The sequence below is a fragment of the Aethalodelphis obliquidens genome, unplaced genomic scaffold (genome assembly GCF_003676395.1).
Source record: "Aethalodelphis obliquidens isolate GAN/ISIS:26980383/991018 unplaced genomic scaffold, ASM367639v1 scaffold4, whole genome shotgun sequence".
NCBI classification, from domain to species: domain Eukaryota; kingdom Metazoa; phylum Chordata; class Mammalia; order Artiodactyla; family Delphinidae; genus Aethalodelphis; species Aethalodelphis obliquidens.
In genome coordinates, this window is record NW_020837948.1 from 11,961,387 (window position 1) to 11,983,257 (window position 21,871).

The 21,871-nt window shown below is 38.7% G+C and overlaps 1 protein-coding gene across 1 annotated transcript in view; it reads right to left on the minus strand.

Moving 5' to 3' along the window:
- CCDC192 (coiled-coil domain containing 192) overlaps positions 1-21,871 on the minus strand; it is a 196,510-nt gene that overhangs the window by 160,426 nt on the left and 14,213 nt on the right. Inside the window, exon 3 of the mRNA XM_027098734.1 lies at positions 7,511-7,618. Within this exon, the coding sequence (XP_026954535.1) occupies positions 7,511-7,618 (108 nt within the window). The remainder of the gene's footprint in view (positions 1-7,510; positions 7,619-21,871) is intronic.

A 21,871-nucleotide genomic window follows, 5' to 3' on the forward strand; every position in this document is an offset into this window, starting at 1 on the left:
TGTGTGTGTGTGTGTGTGTGTGTGTGTGTGTGTGTGTGTGTGTGTGTTAAGAGGGAACTCTTCTGCAATAAAATAAACTAGAACCAAATTGTTTAAGAAAATTCTCAATTGCTTGGTTTCATGGTGATTAGGAAACGCATTCCAAGTCAAACAAGCTGCTTGTGATTTTGTGGCATTAAAGTAGACTTCCAAACGGATTGGAAAACAAAAACTCATTCACAGAAACTCATGATTTCAGATTGGCATATCAAGCATAATTTCTGAGCGTTTGCAGAAATGAATACTCCTACCAAGGGCACATTACTTATTTCAAATAAACTTGACATCAAGGGATCCACTGTTGCATTTAAACAATGGAAAAAGAACCAGAACATTTTTGGTGGCAATCTCAATATGTATCAAATCACTTTTAGCTACTTACACACATATTCAGCAACTAAAAATTTGCTGGAGATCTATATTCTTTCTATTCCTAAACTTAAAGAAAACGTAGATTGAACACTAAGACGCAAATAATGGGAGTTTATTTTAGAGCCTTAGGTACAAAATGATGAATAAATATTCGTTATTAGAGTCAAACATACTAGCCTTTTGTCTTTCTGGTTTTCTGCTTACTTTTCTCAGTCTTAAAGTTAAAAGATCAGTTAGAAGCTTCGTTCAATCGCCAGAAACTTTTGCATATGTCAGAGGGGTTCATGATAGTTCTCACACTGAGAGGAAGTATTGGTAAAGGACCCAGAAGACTGACTCTAAATTCCAGCTCAAAAATTCACCTGAGATTTACAACGAGAAATAACTGCTGAAAGTCATTCCATTATAGAGCATTGGCATTGAATTGAGAGTCCATAGAGTCATGCATCTATGAGTAACTGAGTTTTGACAAGGCTTTCAAGACCATTCAAAGGGGAAAAACCGTCTCTTCAACAAATGGTGCTAGGAAAACTGGATATTTACATGCAAAAGAACCTTGACGAGACAAAGCACTACATGCAACAGTATGGTGAAGGGGTTGGATGAACAAAGCAGGTATTTGCTAACCTAATATCCATTCTCCCCTTCTTAGTAAAAAAAAAAAAAAAAAAAAACCCTATACTCTTGGGGTAACAATGTGCCCAGTTAAAAATCCATATTTCCTAGGCCCCATGATATTAACCATGGTCAGGCATATGTAAGAATTCATTAGGTGAGTTTTGGAGAAAAGCTCTTCAAAGAGGCTGCTCAGCTGGCAGTTGTCCATCCCTATTTTGCACTTGCCTTTTTCATCTTCATGCTACTTGACTTCATGAATGGCTGCAGCTGCAGGTACCTCTTGGACCCTGAGGATGGGAGCTATGTTTGTGAATGCACGGAGACCAAGCCCAGGCCTCTGAGAGCTGCAGAGCTCCTGAGCCTATTCTGGGCTCCCTGTGTCCAGACTTACTCGATTACTTGTTTAGGCCACTCTTATTTAGGTTGTTGTTTTATGTACCCAAGATTAATCCTCACTGATTCACTTAGTTACTGTGGAGCTGGGGGGCACGAAGCAAGAGTGATGGTTCCTCTTCACCATTTGGTTTGGGTTAGGGCTGGAAATTCACTTCAGTGTAGAGTGAGAACTTGTTAGAAATGCACATTCTTGACCTCCACCCCAGATGGACTGAATCCTACACTCTAGGGGTGGGACCCAGCAATCTGTCTAACAAGCCTCTAGGTTCCAGTTTGGGAACCAGGGTGAGTTCTTTTTGTTCAGTGCTGCTTGAGTAGGAAACTTCTTTAAATGGCTTTGACCTATGACCACACGTTCTTAAGAACAGGGTCTTTGAATTTTAAAAATACTTACGTTCGAATATCAGCCTCACTGTTTATTAACTGTATGACCTTGGGAAAACGGCTTAACATTTTTGAGTCTCGTTTTCCTCATGGAGATTATAATAGTGCCCCTAATAAGGTTCTTGTGTGGATCAGATGAAATGTCTGTCAATCGAAGCACAGTACCTGGAACACTATAGATGCTTAATGAATGTCAGTTTCTCTACTCTGCCTGCCATTGGCAATACACTGCAGGGGTCTGGTACCAGGCCTGAATCCCTGTAGGATGTGAACTTAGCCACCACTCCACTACAACCCCTTTCATGGTTTGTCTCCATTATTGCTTCTGCTATTCTTTAGGATGGAAGAGAAACTTAGGGAGATCCCAGGGGAAAAAAGAAAGGGAAAGGAATCCTCTTGGAATATAACGTAATTGATCCAGTTCAGTAAAGAGTGAGGATACAGGAAGCTGCTGTTACTAGTTTTATTTGGGGCTTTCGGAAATGTCTCTCTCATCAGGTGAGGGGGAAACTATGCCTAACTGGCATATGAGCTATGACTAAGAAGTAAGAAAAAGACTCCCATGTGCTTTTTTCAAAAGTTGAGAAATAAAACTAGCATGTTCTTCTCCATTGAAATTTCTCTGCACTTTGAGTGTCACCAATAAATCTCTCTTTATGAAAACAAAAAGGGCACAATTATTTTTATGCTCCAAAGACCATCAGGGGCCCCTTGCTGTGTCTTGTCTATGTCTTATTCCTACCTGCGAAACACAGTTGGTAGAAAAAAAGATCAAGTTCCCCACCGAGCTTCCCACCTCCTAGCTCCTGCTTCAAATAATGACATCTCTTTCGCAGCTAGCATATATGCCACACTTAATATATAACTAATGTTTTGCTAGGTATGGTATCCAAAAGACGCCTGAAGCTAATTCTGACTACGTAATTGTTACTGGATTCACCTCCTTGGTGAGAAAATTACCACAGATTCCCCTCACCCCCCAGTTTCTGCCCGCCCCCCTCCAAATTCTGAAAAGACAAGACACTGGAGCTGAATGGGCAATTCAGCTCCCAATCTTGGCAAAATCAGAGAATGGGCAGAAACAGATAGAAGACTTAAGAGATGAAGCAGAAAGAAGGTTAAAATACTAAAGTCCCTTTATCAAATGAGGAGCTGAGGAAGAAGATAAGAGAAAGCTGGGTGGTAAAAAAAGCCAGCTAGGGCAAGGGAGCTGGGGTGGGAAGGGGACCTTTTCTGGTTGAAAGACTCTGAGATTGTGAGCACTAGAGAAGAACCACTGTGTTGAGATCTGGGTGTCTTTCAAACACTTTGAGAGACATCAGTAAAAAAGGAAACTTACACACACACACACACACACACACACAAGCCCATGACATATGACTCAGAATATACAGTTCTGTTATGACCACTAGCAGCGGTAGAGATAAATTAACATTAATCGAGAACCTACTAAGAACCAGGTTACACTCATCTCGTTCAATCCTCACTACAGCCCTATGAAGCCAATGTGTTCACCCTCTTCTGCATAAGACCACTGTGACTCAGAGAGACTAAGTGAACTGCCCAAGGTCATAAAGCTAGCAAGTCCTGGAGCAGAAACAAAGCCGGAGCTCTCCTGGGTCTGCTGCTGGGAGCCGGGAGCCAGAGGCTGGTGATGACTGAGACACACTGGGCCGATGCTGCTCCCAGAGGAAATGTCTCAGGAACTGGCCTCCCTCGTCCCTCTGCGCTGGTGGCTCTCTGGATCTGTGCTCCACTGTGACACTGTGGCTTCTCCTGACACTCTCTTAGCACAAAAGCTGTGCAATCTCTTAGCTTGTGTACAGTCATCAACTACAACCCCCGGAGCCCCTTTCTTTCTCCCTCCCATGTGCACTGGGGATAGAAGCCAGCACACAGGCAAAAACTGCCTTTTTTTGAGTTTCCCCTGAAACCTCTTCACGCTTCTTTTTTCTCCTCTTGACTCTTTTCCTCCTTTCCTGTGCCTCCTTCTAGTCCTTTCTCTACTACCTAATTTCCAGGCATTTCCCCCCACGGGTCTTAACCTGCAGGAAATATAATCAAATATTTTCTTTAGCAAAACTTGGCAATGTTTTGAATTATCTACAGTTATTACCCAGGAAAAGAGATGGATTCTTATGTCCCTTTCTCACTCTGGCCAGCTGACTTGCTGCAAACTTACTTCTTAGAGCTGTGAACAGCCCAGATTAAAAGTATTAATTGCAAATTATCCTGCTGTCATATTTCTTTTATTTTGACACTAGTGGCATGACTGCAGAGAAATAAAGAATAATTGTTAGCTAAGGGAATCCAACAAGGAAGTCTGTGACCTCACAGAGGAAGCGCCACACTCTCCTTATCTCCTCACTAAGTTCCTTCTTTTGCATAGTAAGCCAACAGAGACCTTGCTGGAAGGGACCCTAGAAAGGTTCAGTTTAAGTAACCTGAGGCCCAGGACCAACAGGTGTTTAGTGTAGATGAACCCCGAGGCATCTATCTGGGTTAGTTCTATGTGCATCACTAAGAGGCAGAGCCAGGAGGTAAGAATTCAGCTAATGTCAAAATTTAGCCATTTCGCAAAGGCAGGACCCACTGGTTGACAATACCATGAGCTTCCACTCCTTAGTTCCAGCACAAATCTTTGTCCTCGACATTTCCTCTCCTCTTCCCACTTGTTTCTAGCCCACCAGGCCAGCCCATCTGACAAAATGATTTGGATTACCAGTGAAAGCCAGCTAGCATTCCCACTGTCTTTGTGACAAATCCTAAATTAATGGTATTTAAAAGAAGCCTTAACTCAGCCATAAAAAGAAATGAAATTAAGTTATTTGTAGTGAGGTGGATAGACCTAGAGTCTGTCATACAGAGTGAAGTAAGTCAGAAAGAGAAAAACAAATACCGTATGCTAACACATATATATGGAATCTAAAAAAAAAAAAAAGGTCGTGAAGAACCTAGGGGCAGGAGGGGAATAAAGACGCTGGGACGAAGTGAGAGAGTGGCATGGACATATATACACTACCAAATGTAAACTAGATAGCTAGTGGGAAGCAGCTGGATAGCACAGGGAGATCAGCTCCGTGCTTTGTGACCACGTAGAGGAGTGGGATAGGGATGGTGGGAGGGAGGGAGATGCAAGAGGGAAGAGATATGGGGATATGTGTATATGTATAGCTGATTCACTTTGTTATAAAGCAGAAATTAACACACCATTGTAAAGCAATTATACTCCAATAAAGAAGTTAAAAAAGAAGCCTTAACATGTATACACATAAACAGGAAAAAATACTCCTTCACATACACACACGCGCACACACACACACACACACACACACACACACACACACACATCATTGTCTGGACCACTAAAGACAGTTTCTCTTTTTGCAACCACAAAGTGGCCTAGCCTGGTAAGGAAGACAGTGGCACCCAGTGGACAAATGTTTGATTGTTTGAGACAGGCGTCCCATTCAGAAATATTCTCCTTTCTTAGCTTGAAGAAAGGCTATTTGCTCCCCTTACCTTTCCCTATCCTTCTGCCATCACATTTTTAAAACATCTACTGAATTTAAAAATAGGGGGGAGGGGAGTGTCGTTACAGTTTTTATCTCTTCAAGAATAAGACTAAACTGAAACACTGGAGAAAGGAAAAATTTCAGGATTAAATCCTCTGAGAACAGTGTCTATATTTGATTAACCTATTTCAACAGTAACAGCGGAGACAGCCAAACCTAATAAAATATTCAGCTCAATTAAAAATGTAACGTTGAAAATGCCTGTAATGTGCTTTTCTTCGCACATAATATTCTCCTTTTCCTCACACCATTGCCAACTTCCAATTAAATTGCCTTGGTTATATGCAAATTTGGCAACTCCAGGGGCAATACTTCAGGAAAATAACATACACAGATCCTGCAACTTGATACTATGCTGCAGTCTATCTGGGAACCATACAAGTACCTACTATTTTCACTCTCCAGCCCCTACAGTGATTCTTTTGGTTGTGAGCTACTTGGGTAGAAAAGCTTTGCTTATCTATCTTTCTTCCCTCAAACTGCTAACTAACATCTTACTCACGGTAGTTAGAAAGAAGTTGAGTGAAATCCAGTTTCCATTTTATGTAATTAATCTGCTAAACACTGAAAAGAAGTATCTAATTGTTTGATGTTACATAAAGGGATCATCCAGTTAAGAATCTTAAATATTAGGGGCTATTTGCGCTGGAGAAAAACATTTTATAAAGAACAAAAGGGATGAGGACTTTTATGGGTGAACTGAATTTTACTGATTTAAATCATTAAAAGACGTTCAATTACAAAATAAGCATACATCTTCTTAGTGTAACCTAATACCAGCAAGGGTGCCCTTTTTAGTTAGCCATTCAAAATTTCTTCCAAGTTTGCGTGCTCTGAAATCCTTAGTTTTTATGCTTTGAAATGGTACCTCATGTTTATCATTATATTCTTTGTAATTCAAATTTTGCCACAGTTTGAAGCTTGCTTTTTCTGTTGTTTTAAAGAAAAGATGAGTTGGCAAGCCAGCGTTATGACACATGGGTGAGATGGAATCTTTCCCCAGTGGGTCTGGGCCTAGGGCACCACGCTTTTGTTAATTGACAGAAGGCCCCTGTGACCCCTTGTGTCTATCACATTTAGGTAGTCAGCAATAAACACATCCCGAAGTAAGAGATGTACTTTTTTGGTAAGCTGAAAAAAAAAATGGAGGCCATTTGTACATGTATCCCTACAATACACGTTAAATGTACTTCTTTTTGTCATAACACAAGCACACTTTCCCCCTCGTCTCTGCAAAAATTCTTATAAAATTCTGATGCACTCAACTTTTGCTATACAGACCTTTCTTATTAGAAACTCAAAATTGTTTTTCAAAAGTTTCTAAAAATTTATTTGCAAAATGTCTCAATCCATGACAAATCAATCAATGTTTATAAAATCTCAGGGTCTGTGTCCTTTTCCTCCACTGACTGCCACCAACAGTGAGCACTGGTGCCCTGTGCTGTGGGAGGACCCACACTCCTGGCAGCTTTGCCCTCTGCCAAGCCCCCCTGCCCAGGGGCAAGGGCAACGGTAACAGCAGGATTTGTACCACGTACACTATACTGTTTGCAAAGTGTAATTGTGTTGGGAAATGGTCTGAGCTTTACTGAGAGCCATACTCCGTGTCTCCGCACTCGGAGACCTGGTGTGTAGGCAGATGACATATAAGGCAACCCGACGGCCGGTAGAGGCTACACTCCACCTATGACTTGCTTTGCTTCTGTGAGTGTCACAGCCCAAGAGGGATGCCAGGATTTGAAAAACTCTCTTTCTTCACATAATTGGAGAAAGTTGCTCCTGTGTAGTTCCTATAGGTTTTATCCTACTTTGGGGCTTATCTGTTTATAATGCAAATATGTTTCACTTATTCAGAAATCTACTTGCTTAAAGATGGCTTTCCTAACTCATGGGCTGTGGCGAATGAAAATCAAAATTTAAATCTAAGAGGAGTTTTAAAGGCTGAAAAGCTCCATACAGATTAAAGTAATTATTGTTACAACTAAAATGAATGAAATGGGGTGTGTGTGTGTGTGTGTGTGTGTGTGTGTGTCATTAGGTACAGAGGTTAAAACACGTATTTAGCTTTTCCTTGCTCTACTGCACACTGAGGAACATATATTTCCAATCCCAGTGACAGGTATTACCTGTTCGGATAAGACTTTAGCCTTTGCTTCTGCTTCCATCAGGCAAATCTCCAAGGCCTCGAGCCGTGCCAAGGTAAACGCCATCTGTCTGGTTTCCAGGGACTCTTTCTTTAAAACAATAATCAAGTATTACTTTTTGACATGGGTAGTTTCCTGAGTGTATCTCAAACAACTCTGGGGACTAAGGACAGTCTTAATAAACTCACACAAATCATCTCCTTTTCTTCTTCAACATAGCAATAAAACAATGAAATGTTACAAAAACAATAGTGTTATTTAACAGTTTAGAGTCTAAAGGCAGAGTAAAAAAAAATGCATATTAATGAGCAATGAACAGCTTTAGAAAGGTAGAATAAAATATCCATGTTGAAATTTGGTTAGTCTGCAACTTTTATTCCTGATACAGAGCTTTTCTTCAAGAGGTTAGAACCAGAATTTCACATTCCCAATAAGAGATGTCATCTAGAATGCCTACATTTTTAACATTCACCTAGCTTGGGGGTCATAGTCATTTGAATTCAGAGAAGCTCTTGGTTCCTTTGATTGTCACCTTCTTATCACAAGTTTAATTAAAGCAAAGATACTACATGGTTTAGAATCAGATCATTCTTCCCCAGAACGTGGCTAATATGACTCAAATCAGCAGATGTGTAGACTTTCCCTCTCAAAATTAAGTTACTCTTTATCACGTACAAGCAGAAAAATGTGCAAAGTTGGTATGAGAATATGTTACCAGCACTACTGAGACTAGAGCACTTCCTGACTACTCTTTGGCCATTGAGACAATCAATTAATAAAGACACAGCAATATGGAAACTCCAAAGGAAAACCTCATATGTGCTAGGATTATGAGGTTCCTATAGCTTCCTGGGATGTGTCCTGTCTTCTTGTGAAAGTTCAGGCTGCTGCAGCTGCTTCCAATTAACCCCACAGGAAAAAAAGAACTGAGTTCCTACATATTAAAAAAAAAAAGAACAAAAAAAATACCCCTGCTGCTTTATTTCCCCTTTGGTTTAGGAGCTCACCAATTTTATACATATGTGCATTTCCTGACGATACAATAGAGCCATCTGGTGGTAAATGAACCAGCCATAAAAACAAAGCATTTATTCAGTTCCTATAATTGTTCATGCCATCCTTTGACCCTTAGGACCCTGGCAAGGACCTCTGATAGAAATAAATGTTGCTCTGTTCAAAAACAGCATGGCTCCTAAATCACACATGGCTGCGTAATCTCCCCGAGGTCAGCCTTTGGGGGGTGAACATCTTGGGTTAGAACAGTGATATTTGGGATGAACAAAGGACCCTCAGCCTCCCATATATGATTCCAATAATTTCAACAGTCAGTCCAAAATATCTCAAAACAAAAGCCTCAGAACAAAATTCTTGTGTATTTATACTTACAGGTAGTTTATGCTACAAAACATTTTATGCATAAAGGAGAAATTGTCAAAAATCCAAACTTTTCCAAAAAGGTTAAGGATTCCTGACCTAGATTGCTATTTCCAGGGGGAATCTTCTTGTCCAGTGTTTGACCTCGAGGAAGTTTTTAAAAGTAGACCCAACAAGATCATCTAATCTATTTCTCTAGGTCTTTTTCTCCAAACATCCCTAATTTTCCCTGACAAGAAGGACAACCATTTCCAGTAAGACAAAAGCATTGCAAGTCAAAGCCAAATGAAACGGGCTTGACTGGAGACTGTTATTAAATAACATAGGACTTTTTGTACAGGTAGATTTAAGAAATCATCATGTGTTATAGAACAAGGAGAGTCCTGAGCAAACTGTGAGGAATGCAAAGCCTGTCTCCACCTTTACCCCAGCTGTCACTCTCCACTCCCTGGCTTGCCTTTCTGTCCCCCTCTCCTTTAAGGGGAAGAGCCATGAATGTATCTACACTGGAGAAAGAATGGCCTAAACAAAGTCAAGCACTTTTTAATAGGAGACAACCTCCATTAACCAAAGGAATACCGATTAAATCAAGAATAATCTCGCAAATAAGTAAATACCTGGCGTTGGAAGTTTTGGAGGTAGGTGTGTGTTTTCAGGGACTCTAAACAGTTAGGTGTAGTCAGTCCTTGCCCCAGTTTTGCAGGATGCAGTGGTACGAGAGCAGAAAGTTAGGATTTATACCCTGAAGTTCATTCTCCCTCAGGCACGTGTGGACACACAGTACATAAATTGATTTATGTTTCTTATGAACATGAAACTGTCTTAGTGGTTAAAGTAATGGCAGAGTGAATTATATTAATCAAAACTGAAAACATATGATATATATAGGTGTTTGGGGATTGAACCTGTGTCTGTGGATTTCCAAATGGTAAATTGCAGCACTTCAAGTGGGTATTCCAGTTTTTAACTTCTACTCTTTGTCCTAAAATTTTCTACCTAAATATCCATCAGTAATCTAAGTGCATGTATCTAAGATAACCAAGATGATCAAAGTAAAAGAATATTACAAAATATTAATAATTCTATAAACTTTTTGGTTACAGTAAAGACACTAGATTACTATGCATGTGTGTTAAAGTTGACAGTCTACTAATTGACAAACCTTATGGAAAATTGTAAGAGTAGATTTTCTTTTAGCTGCAATGTTTCCTCATTTGAGAATCTGGAGGAAAATCTACTCTTTGTTCTAAGTTAATTTTTCTTATTTCTCTAACCCATCTCAGTACCTTTTCATTGTCCCCTTCCTTACTTTTAAGTCATTATTTCTTTGTCTTACAATGACCTTGCTCTTTCTCAGCCAAGCCAATCCCTTCCGCCCTTCAGGACTGGTTCAAGGTCTCTGATTCGTCCAGATCATCCACATCCCTCTGAATCCACATGCGGCACTTAGAAAGGCGCCTGAATGCAGAGGCTAGACTGGTCACTGCACCGAGCATTTAGTAGGAGCTCAATAAAGAGTTGTTGATTGATTGAAGGCTCAGCAGTCAGAGAAGGAGACTGCACCAGATAGAGCGGTCCTTCACGCTGAGAGGCTGTAACAGTGACTCCTTTGAGCAACACTTCCCCTGCATCTGGCTTAGAACACTGACAAGGATCAGAGCCCCAGAGAAAGTCCACTTGCCAAGGCCAGGGGCCAGACAGCGTAGCAGAGGGCAAGGAGGTGGCCGTGGCGTTGGGTGATGACGGCAGGGCTGATGTGAGGATTAAATGACGTAAATCAGGTAAATGCTTGGACAGATGAAGTGCTCAATTAATATTATTTTGAATAATTCTATTCTCCTAATTCTTTTAAGGGAATCATTTGATATTAAAACTTTCTAACTTGTTTTTAAACCCTAGTAAAAGAAAGTTCCCATAGAGGCCCTTTAGTAACAGCAAACGATCAAACCACAGCAGTGAGAAATTCAGTCAAGTATGCAATTAGAACAAAGCTAATATGTTAAATATGTGGGTGCATTTCTTTAAAAGCAAGATTGCTAAATAATGATGTGGCTATGGCAAATTCCACCTTTACACAAGAGCAACTTGACATGAGTCAGTTGAAGACAATTAAATGTTTCTAGCAATCCAGGGCATCTATCGTGCAGGGTTCCAGCAGCAGCCCCTGCCCGGTAGTGCGGTAACTTCCCGCCAGGTAAAACACGCTTTCAACACATTTTGCAACAAACTTCCTGCTTGATGTCTCCCCTATTTATTACCGTGGTCCATTCATCTTTCCCAGTGCTTGACAAGCGCCGAAGGCCCTAAACTTCCCTCTACGACCTGCTCATATTGCCCACACTAGCCCCTTACCTCCGGGCAGACTTTTTCCATTCCTCCCTCAGTCTCTGGTGATCAGAATTCATTTTACAGTGGAAAGTTCATCACTCTCATGTCCTTCTGTGCTTAGCATTTGCAATAGTTTCTTAGGTTAAATTGCCAATTTCTATTTAGGCAACAATTTAACAACTCAGTTCTCTTGATTCCAGTCCATTCAAGTGAAAACAGTATTCCTCTGTGTTTGGGGTTGTGTCATTAATCACTAAATAAGATATTTAAATTCAAAACTTGAACAAATTACAACTATTGTCAAAGCCCAGTGGAAAGGGTTTCTAAGTAGAAAGTGCCCATCAATATGACCCCGAAAGGGATGGTCATGGGAGGATGACAGATGAGCACTGACTAAGGGGAACTCTGCTTGGATTCTGGAAGGACACGTTCCTTACCTGACCTGAGTCTCACTGACTGTGTGTCTTGGGCTATGTGACTTTGGGGCTTCACTTCTCGGGGCCTCAGTTTTTTCATCTTTAAATGAAGAATACACTGGTCAGGTTGCAGAAGAAAACAGATGGTCATTCCAAAGGAGTGATTGAGGGCAGTGTGATGAAGGGAAGAGCATGGGTACGGTTATGGAAGTCAACAAAGGATGGTGAGATACACCCTGCATGCAAAGATACTTTTTGCCTTACCTTGACCTGAAGAGGTAGGGGGAGAGGTAATCGGAGAGCATTATCACAGGATCTAGAAAGAGAGCTTGGGAGAGGGCCATGCTATAAACCGAGACCTTGGGCAGAGAAATACAGCCACTGCCAACCTGTGCCCAGGCAGTAGTGGTTGATGGACCAGTGGAATAAATAGCCTGACCCTCCTCTCCTCTCACCCGCTGTACTTCTGTCTCTGTCTTCCTCGGGCTGAACCCAATGAGAAATCAGAGGGCAAGAGAGCTTCAACAAGAAGTGCAGAGAGACCAGCTCCCTGGAAAAGAGCAGAGTGGGGGAAGGGTGGAGGGTGGATAATGGAGGGGGCAACAAAGATATCTCAGGCCAGAGGGGTTTAATGCTATTAGTGGTTCCCAAATGCCAGCCCATAGATCAGTGTTGGTTTGTGATAACATTTTCACCAGTCAGCAGGAAAATGATAAATGCTAACTTTTGAAAAGGACATTGTGAATTTTTCATGAAGCCAAATTTATTCCATTTAGATGACTGTCCTTTATTCTGAGCTTATGATCATTCTATATATTTTGGTGTTAAGAGGATGTGTATTTAACAAATGATGGTGATAGTACATGGGAATTTTTGTGTTTTACTGTTTTTTCTTGAAAAAAATTGAAAAATTGGCAGTCTTACAAAAACTAAACCTAATTATTTTTTGATGGAAATTTTTACTAGTTTATGAAATCTAAAAGTGTAGAGACCCTCTATCTAAGTGATCTCTGTTAAATTATACATTAACTGTTTTGTCAGGTGGCTATTCCAGAGCTACATTCCCTGAATTCCATTGGACTAAGTCCAAGATGGACCTGAATTCAGTATCAAGTTGTTTTAGCACAGTTCCAAGATAGTTATTCTAGGAAAAAACCCACACTTGTAAAGGTCAACCTTTTACCCTGTGAAAGATTTAACTCCTTTTCCATTTCTATAGCATCACCGATAGAACAAATGAAAAAGGTATTTGAAAGGAATTGTTAACTCAGATTTTAATTTATAAAAAGATTGTTGGTGGGCTTCCCTGGTGGCGCAGTGGTTGGGAGTCCGCCTGCCGATGCAGGGGACACGGGTTCGTGCCCCGGTCCGGAAGGATCCCACATGGTGCGGAGCGGCTGGGCCCGTGGGCCATGGCCGCTGAGCCTGCGCGTCCGGAGCCTGTGCTCGGCGACGGGAGAGGCCACAGCAGTGAGAGGCCCGCGTACCGCAAAAAAAAAAAAAAAAAAAAGATTGTTGGTGAGGAAGTTAAAGAAAGAGAAGTGGCCCTGTGACATATGATAGTTTCATAAATAACTTTAAATAATGGCTTACCTGAAACTCTTAACAGGCCAAGTCATTTTAGTTCAATTCAAAGCAATTCAGTTCATTTAAGTTCAAAAAATATTAAGGGCTCACTATTCGCCAGGTACTGTGCTAAGCAATGGAGAAATAAATAGTAACCAGACATACAGGATTAATACCCTCACCAGATTCTCAGTTTAGAATTTCTCTCCAATACAAACATCCTAGGATTTAGTTTTATGTAAAAATCAAAAGAATGTCAAGAGTTTGGTGATTAATTTAATATTTTTATTTTTATTCTCACTCATAAAATATTGCTCTGTGCTTTGGGGCCTTGTTCTTTTCTCTTTGATGAGGATTCTGGTAGATGTTAGAAAGAGGTAAGAGGCAGTCCTAACCTGTTTTCAAATATTCCAGATCTATCTCAAACAATATTGATTTATAACTCCTTACAGACTGTGAACCAATAGTATAAGAGGAGAAAAGGACCTAGTAAATAGTTCGTATCTTGCATCATTTCAGCTAAAGTTAACAGTAAAACAAGGACTGGGTTACAGGACACCTGAATTTGGGGTCATGTTATGTTACAGAATTTGTTCTGTGACTTAAAATAGCCCTCCAGCGTTTTGATTTTATGGGTGGATTTCTTAAAACTTTGGGCATCACAAGTCTCTTGGACTACCTGATGGTATATGTCAATTCTCATACTAGGAAAAAAAATGCCTATGTACATGCTTGTGTACACACACACACACACAATAAGCACACATGCACACTATTTTGCCTATACTTTCTGGGTGCTTAAGTGTTTTTCTCAGTGCTATTCATGTAGCCCAAATTATGAATTCCTTATTTAGAGGGAATAGTGTATTCCAGCACCTTTAGTTTTTATTCTAAAATAAAAGACCAAATATTAATGAATGAGAGTATTAATATGTTCTTGGTGCCTCTACTGTAAATCATGCAGATGAACAAACGAATAATCTTCTCTTCCTAGAGACATACTCCAAACTCAAAAGAAACAAAATGGCTCTTCCTTCTGGAGAGTAGAGCAAGTAGCATACCTTCCCAGGGAAGCCTGCTTCTTGTAACTGAACTACACAGCAACTAGTGCTAACCCATCCTGCTGACGGTGAAGTAAAGATTTTAATAATGAGAATATATCTCTTTCATAATAAAAAAAGAGAAAGGACATAGCAAGGTAATTCGCTATTAAAAAATAATTTTTATATTTTTATTTTTTATGTATAAATCATGATTTACTTCTTGTACCTGAGTTCATTATAAACATCCAAATAAAGATTTTATTAGCAAGGAAGAGATGACAAGAGAGGTTGGGTAGGCAGCTAACAGGGTCTGCCACAAACAGCATAAATAGCTGATAACCTTTTTCAATTTATTTGCCTTTGATGTGAAGCTCTTTACACCGGGGGTAAGTAAGCTTTTCACAGAGCTTTCACGTGATTTATCCTGTACTTATAATGTTTTTCTTTCCCGTTTTTTATTGTCAGAGGAAAAAAGCATTTTTTTGACATCAGAGGTGACACTAGCAATTAAGCATTAGTAACGACTTCATTTCTTCAGACGATCTCTTTGAAACTCTAGGGCTAAAGTCAGCAGCTTTGTGTACATTGTCTTATGTTGTCATTTTTTCTGTACCGGCAGTATGGGCCCATGAATATTGTGTTTTCTGCTTGCTGAATATCTGCGGATTGATCTTCCCCAGTAAATCAATTTAGACTGGGTTTGTTCTAAAATCACTGGGAGCAGGGAGAGTAACTTTGAATTAGACAGTGTTGGATGTTTCTAAAACAAAAACAAATAGCACTTGGTACTTCCTGTGGTTCTTGGTTAATCATCAAGTTGTATGCCAAATATCTTGAGAACTGTGACTGGCCTTTGATTATTCCTCTTTGATTAGCACTTACATTAGAATTATTGAATGTATTTCAGATGTTTGCAGGTATTAAAATGTTATATATTATGTGATTTTATGAACAATTTGTCTTACGTTTTATCCGTGCTATAGGCATCTATCAAAACATTGGTAGTATGTTTCCAGAGACATTAAAACAGAATTTTCCCCTCTGTGAATACCCTGACCCATTGTTCTAATTGCTTCAATGTTTGTAACATTTGCTGCTTTCTTTTTTTTATTAATTAATTTTTTTTTTTAATTGGAGTATAGTTGATTTACAATGTCGTGTTAGTTTCAGGTGTACAGAAAAGTGAATCAGTTATACATATACATATATCCACTCTTTTTTAGGTTCTTTTCCCATATAGGTCATACAGAGTATTGAGAGAAGAGTTCCCTGTGCTATACAGGAGGGTCTTTATTAGTTACATATTCTATATACAGTACTATGTATATGTCAATCCCAGTCTCCCAATTTATCCCTCCTCTCCTCCTTCCCCCCAACACCAGTAACCATAAGTTTGTTTTCTACATCTTTGACTCTATTTCTGTTTTGTAAATAAGTTCATTTGTACCATTTTTAGATTCCACATACAAGCGATATCATATGATATTTGTCTTTCTCTGTCTGATTTACTTCACTCAATATGACAATCTCTAGGTCCATCCATGTTGCTGCAAATGACATTATTTTGTTCTTTTTATGGCTGAATAATATTCCATTGTATATATGTACCACATCTTCTTTATCCATTCCTCTGCCAATGGACATTTAGGTTGCTTCCATGTCCTGGCTATTGTAAATAGTGCTGCAATGAATATTTACGTGCATGTATCTTTTCGAATTATGGTTTTCTGTGGATATGTGCCCAGGAGTGGGATTGCAGGATCATATAGTAGTTCTACTTTTCATTTTTTAAGGAAGCTCCATACAGTTCTCCATAATGGTTGTACCAATTTACATTCCCACCAATGGTGTAGGAGGGTTCCCTTTTCTCCACACCCTCTCCAACATTTATTGTTTGTAGATTTTTTGATAATGGCCATTCTGACTAGTGTGAGGTTATACTTCATTATAGTTTTGATTTGCATTTCTCTAATAATTAATGATATTGAGCATCTTTTCATGTGCTTTTTGGCCATCTGTATGTCTTCTTTGGAGAGGTGTCTATTTAGATCTTCTGCCCGTTTTTTGATTGGGTTGTTTGTTTCTTTGATATTGAGCTGTATGAGCTCTTTGTGTATTTTGGAGATTAATCCCTTGTCAGTCGCTTCTTTTGCAAATGTTTTCTCCCATTCTGTGGGTTGTCTTTTCATTTTGTTTATGGTTTCCTTTGCTGTGCAGAAGCTTTTAAGTTTAATTAGGTCCCAGAGAAATGATTTTTATTTTTTACAAAAATAAAGGAGAAGATGAAATGGAGACTTATTATTTAATAGATAGGTGTTGAGTTTCAGCTTTGCAAAATGAAAACCTTCTGGAGATAAGTTGCACAAAAATGTGAACATGCCTTACACTACTGAACTACAAATTAAAAATGGTTAAAATGGTCAATTTTATGTTACACATATTTTACCACAATTAAGAATTTTTAAATAACTTATAAAACAAATGTATAGAGCAGATAAATTATGGAGTGGAGGAATTAGTCAATACTAAAATTATTTCAACTACTCTACCTATGCGTCACAGGACTGCTGTGAGAAAGAATTAAAAAAAAAAGGCTGCTCATAATAAAAACTATGAAATTTAAGAAAAGGAAAAAACATAGTAAGGCAGTCTTACTGAAGGGAAAGATTTTGATTCCTTTAATTTAAAAAAAATTCAAAAAATACTAGTTGTTTTAAATTAAATTTTGATTTAATGAGACATATAATAATGCAAAGACTTTCCCTGTTTATAAAGTTAATGCTTTGTATAACTGAGTTTTTTGTGACAGGATTGCTTATTTTCTCCACATCATTTACAAGTTTAGATTTTGAATACTTCGGCATGTTGACCAACAATGTTTTCATTCTCCCATTGTATCCCAGTATTTTAGTTAATGCACATGCCTGTAGGAAGAAGGATTTTCAGGTCAGCTTATGAGTAAGGTGATGGAATTTTATTGCCCAAACTGAAGTTTCTCAAACTTAGTTTTGTGAATAAATTTTTGCTATTCTGTGTGTAATAAAGAACAAATGATTTATGATTGACATTATTCAAAGTGAAAGTAATGTTTTGTCTGCCGGTGAATTTTAGGCTCCAAATAAGTAAACTTCTAAAAAAAGTCCAAAAATTTAACTGTAATGATAAAAACTTAAAGACTCTAATGATGCGGTTCCCAAAACCTAGCAGGGAAGTCCTTAGTTGAACTTGATGTTCCATGAGAAACATTTTCCATGATCAATCTCCCCTTCCCCCAACCCAGCCTGACATTTGCTCAGACTGCCCTCTTTACCAAGATCTGAAAGAGAAATGTGTTATGCATCTTTCTGGATCAGATAAAAGTTCAGCCACAATTTCCATAGTACATTCCAATGTGATAAGGTAAGAGCAGGACAGATGAGAGAGCTCTTTTTTGCTGTAAGTTTCCACTTCTTTTAAGGTCTCCCAGTCAAAATATTACTAAGAGGCATGGCCAAAGTATCAGAGAAGATGGCAGAGCTTACTCAGTGGGACTCAGTTTTCTTGCCTGTGAAATGAGAAGATCATTACTTCTAATTCATCTTGCACTCGGCGGTGGCCATTTGTCATGCTATGTCTTTCCCTGTTTGCAGTATTTCCCATCTCATGAATCCCATCTCTCTGAAGTATAAACCAGGAACTCCTTTTCCAGCCTCCTTTGCACCACGTCATAGGCATGTGACTCAGCCTCCCCCAATCAGACACACCAGCCTAAGAATTCAGTATAAATTAGAGTGATATGAAAAAGGTGCCAAATAGAATGGAATCTGGCCAGGTCGACAGGGTCATTCTGTTTTCAGAGGATGCAGTGACAGAAGACTTAGAAGTAACCTCTCATACTCAGGGGTAGTAGTAGGGCTGTGATGCCTTTGCCCTGTGGTGGCAGTAATAGGTCCTCCACTAGGGAAGGGAAGCTGAGTATAGTCTCCAAGACTGATGCTCTGACTCTCCTAGGGATCCTCTGAAATCCATTTTCTCCTTAATACTAACCGGAATGGGTTCTTTTGGTTTCACATGCAAATCTGACTGATTATTACTTGTTGTTCACGTGATTTTAAGCAAGTAGTTTAATTATCCTGAGCCTCCACTTCCTCCCCTCTACAAATGGAAGAAATGCTAACTCATTGAGGGCTGCTGTGGTGATTAAATGTGGTCATGCAGAAAAATGCTGAGCATAATGCCTGACCCACAGAAGAAAGTTTGTTTGTTTGTTTTTAATCTTCTTTTTAAGCTCTAGACTTTATGAGTCTGTGGTGTAGCTTCTGGGAGCTCACAGCTTTGGAAAGAGCCTGAGCTCTTGATCATAAGGAACAAAAACTCTTAGAATCTCTGGTGGCCTTGGCATCATGCAGCCACACCTAGCCTGGTTACTCCTTGTTGGAAAAGTAAAACATTAAGTATAAGAGCAAAAATTCAAAAATGTAGTAGGAGAGGGCACAGCCTGTACCCTCTTCTGCCTGCTGAATAGGGTTTATACTTGGTCTGCTCCATTTCTTCTTTTTCTTGACTTTCTTGGTAGATGTGGTTTTGGGGGCTTCTGAGATGAAAGGGGGGAGATTAAAGAAGAGCAAGAGGGGTGTGGACTAGGGCTAAAGGAAAAAGTTTTCCAAAGAACTTTTGAGGAGAAAAGTTCAGAAAAGCTGTCATGTGAAATAGATGCTTATGGAAAAGGAAAGAAGGACTTTTAAAAAATGGATCGCTGAAATTTTTCCTCACATACTGTTTAATTAGTGAAATTTAACCCTCAGTATACCATCAGAGTTTATTGGACCCAAATTAGTTTTGAGTTTCTTTTTTTGAGCCATTCTCTTCATAAAAATCTATATTTCATGTCTTTTATTCTTTCTTAGAGGTCTTACAAACTATGTATGTATATATATATATATATATATATACACACACACACATATATACATATTTTTTCTTTTATATAGAATAAAACTCATTCTATCTTATAATTATCATACAGATCCATTGGAGCCTTTTATATAATCCAAGATATGTTCTGGGATCTCAGTGATCTTGTTTTCCCTATATTTGAAATATATTGCTACTTAATCATCCTAGGAGTTATTTTTTATCATTATTCATTGAGTATTTCTAACTATGACTTAGTAAAATTAATAATCATCCTTCAATTTCTTATTGTGTTGTCGAAAGCATGATGTTACCTTTCAAGGTACAAAAGGGGAGACACCATTTTTTAAATTTGCTTTATTTTAATTTTTTAAATTTTGAAACAAATAACACACTTAGAGAGCAGTTGGAATACAGAGAACTTTTTCTTTTTCCATGTGAGTTATGTTGTGCCCTTATGCCCCATCACCCTGAACCTCTCAGTGTCTATTTCCTATACAGAGGGACTCTTTGCTACACCATCACAGCATGGCCTTCAGTCAGAAAATTCACCCGATTGTCACCCCACCCCATCTCCTTCCCTTCCCCCTCAAAACACGGGCTCCACTAGCGAAACATCATTTTTTTTTTTTTTTTTTTGGTGAAACATCATTTTTATAGCACATTTTTTCTTTCATTAATGTAGTCGAGCATGCTGAATTCTCTTTTCATCCGTAATGCCCAAAGACAAGAAAATTGGCAGAGACATACATTTCACAATTCTTACACAAATCAGAAGGTGAATGTGAACAGTAGCATTCTTGACCAGCATGGTCCAATGCAGTAGCCACCAGCCACATGTGGCCTTGAGTATTTGAAAAGTGGTTGGTTTGAATTGAGATGTGTTGTAAGTATAAAATAGATACGAGATTTTGAAGGCTTAGTATAACAATATATGAGAATATGAGAGATCTCAATATGTTTTTGTACTGATTACATATTAGTGACAGTATTTTGAATATATTAGGATAGATAAGATATATTATTACAATTTACTTCTATCTGTTTATTTAAATTTTTAATGTGGCTACTAGATAATTTTAAATTATATATATGGCTTTTAAACTACATATTTCTATTCAACAGTGCAGCTCTAAGTGGTGGAATTAATCATGTAAGTGAAATAGACTATGCATCTTCAGTTCATGACTACCAAGGGACTTAGATGAATGTCCTCAAAGTCATGAATCAGTAAGTGAAAAACATACCTCTAAGGACAAAAAAGGAAATAGGGTATTCTCATACAAGACAGGCTACATCACACAGAATTTTGTGACAAGAACTTGGACTTTTCTCTTTTGTTAAGGGGATGTGTGACAGCATTCTGCCATATTTTATAATATTTATGTGCCAAAAGTTTTACTTGGTAACAAATAGATTTGCTGTGTTTAAATTCTGATCAAAATTTCTAACGAGGTTCTTTTTTTAAACCTACATCTTTATTCTTCTGTAAATTATTTGAAAATGATTTTAAAAATAAAAAATTTAGGTGGGTTTATTTAATTCAACTAGTCAGTGATGATGACTATTTTCCTAGTATACTAAGGGTTAAGAACTTGAGTAATTTGAAAGTTACCTTATGGGTACTAGACTGCTTGTTTGTGTTTGTTTTTACCACAAAGCAGTTCTGAGATCAGACCATTTAGATCTCGGCATTACATGTTAAGCAGTCACAAAGAAAGGTATTATGGGAGACTTTTTGTATATTTTCAGTAATGTGATTATCAGAAAAGAATGTATGAACACATTTGAAGGCACAATGCCAAATGCTGCTTTATTCAAAAGGAGAAAAATTAATAGGATTCAGAATATAGTCACCACCATGGACACAGATATTTCTTTTTTAAGAAAGATTCCAAGTAGAAATAGCCCCTAGGGAAAGCAGACTATTCTAGAATTTATAGCATTTTTCTTAGGCATTTGAGGCAGGCAAAACAGGGCTTACTCCTTGCCAAAGAATGTTTCTGAACTACATTTAATTTTAAAATATTTTACAATTTAATCTTCGTTTACACTAAGTGTATGATTCAAGAGCATTTTCTTCCCTAACTGACAAATGTGTCCAGCTCTTCAATAACAAACACATGAGAATCTCTCACGTATTGACTGAGTGCCTTTCATATGTAAGGTCCAGAGCTAAATCCTGGAGATAAAGGTGAATTCATCAAATTCCCAACCCTCCAGGAACTCATAATGTGAAAAAGGTTGAGATAGGGAGGAGAGATGTTGAGATAAGTGGACTTCAATATTATAAGGATGAGAGAGGAGAAGGGGAAAAAAGACATGTATTGAACACCATCACTGGGCCGTGACTTTTCAATATATTATGTCCCTCAAATTCAGACAATATAAAAGGTATAAACATGGAAGCGAAAATCATCCAGAATCCTACCACCCAGAGATCGCCACATGTTACTATGGACTGAATGTGTGTGTTCCAGGTGCCCTCAAATTCATACGTTGAAGCTCTAACTCCCAATGTGATAGTATTAGGAGATGGAGCCTCTGGGAGGTCATTAGGTTTAGATGAAGTCAGCAGGGTGGTATCCTTATGATGAGATTAATGACCTTATAAGAAGAAACCAGGGAGCTCTCTCCTTGTGTCACCTTCTCTCCCTCCCCCTCCCTTCCTCCCTCCCTTCCTTCCTTCACCCTTTCACCCATGTGAGGATATAGCAGCAAGG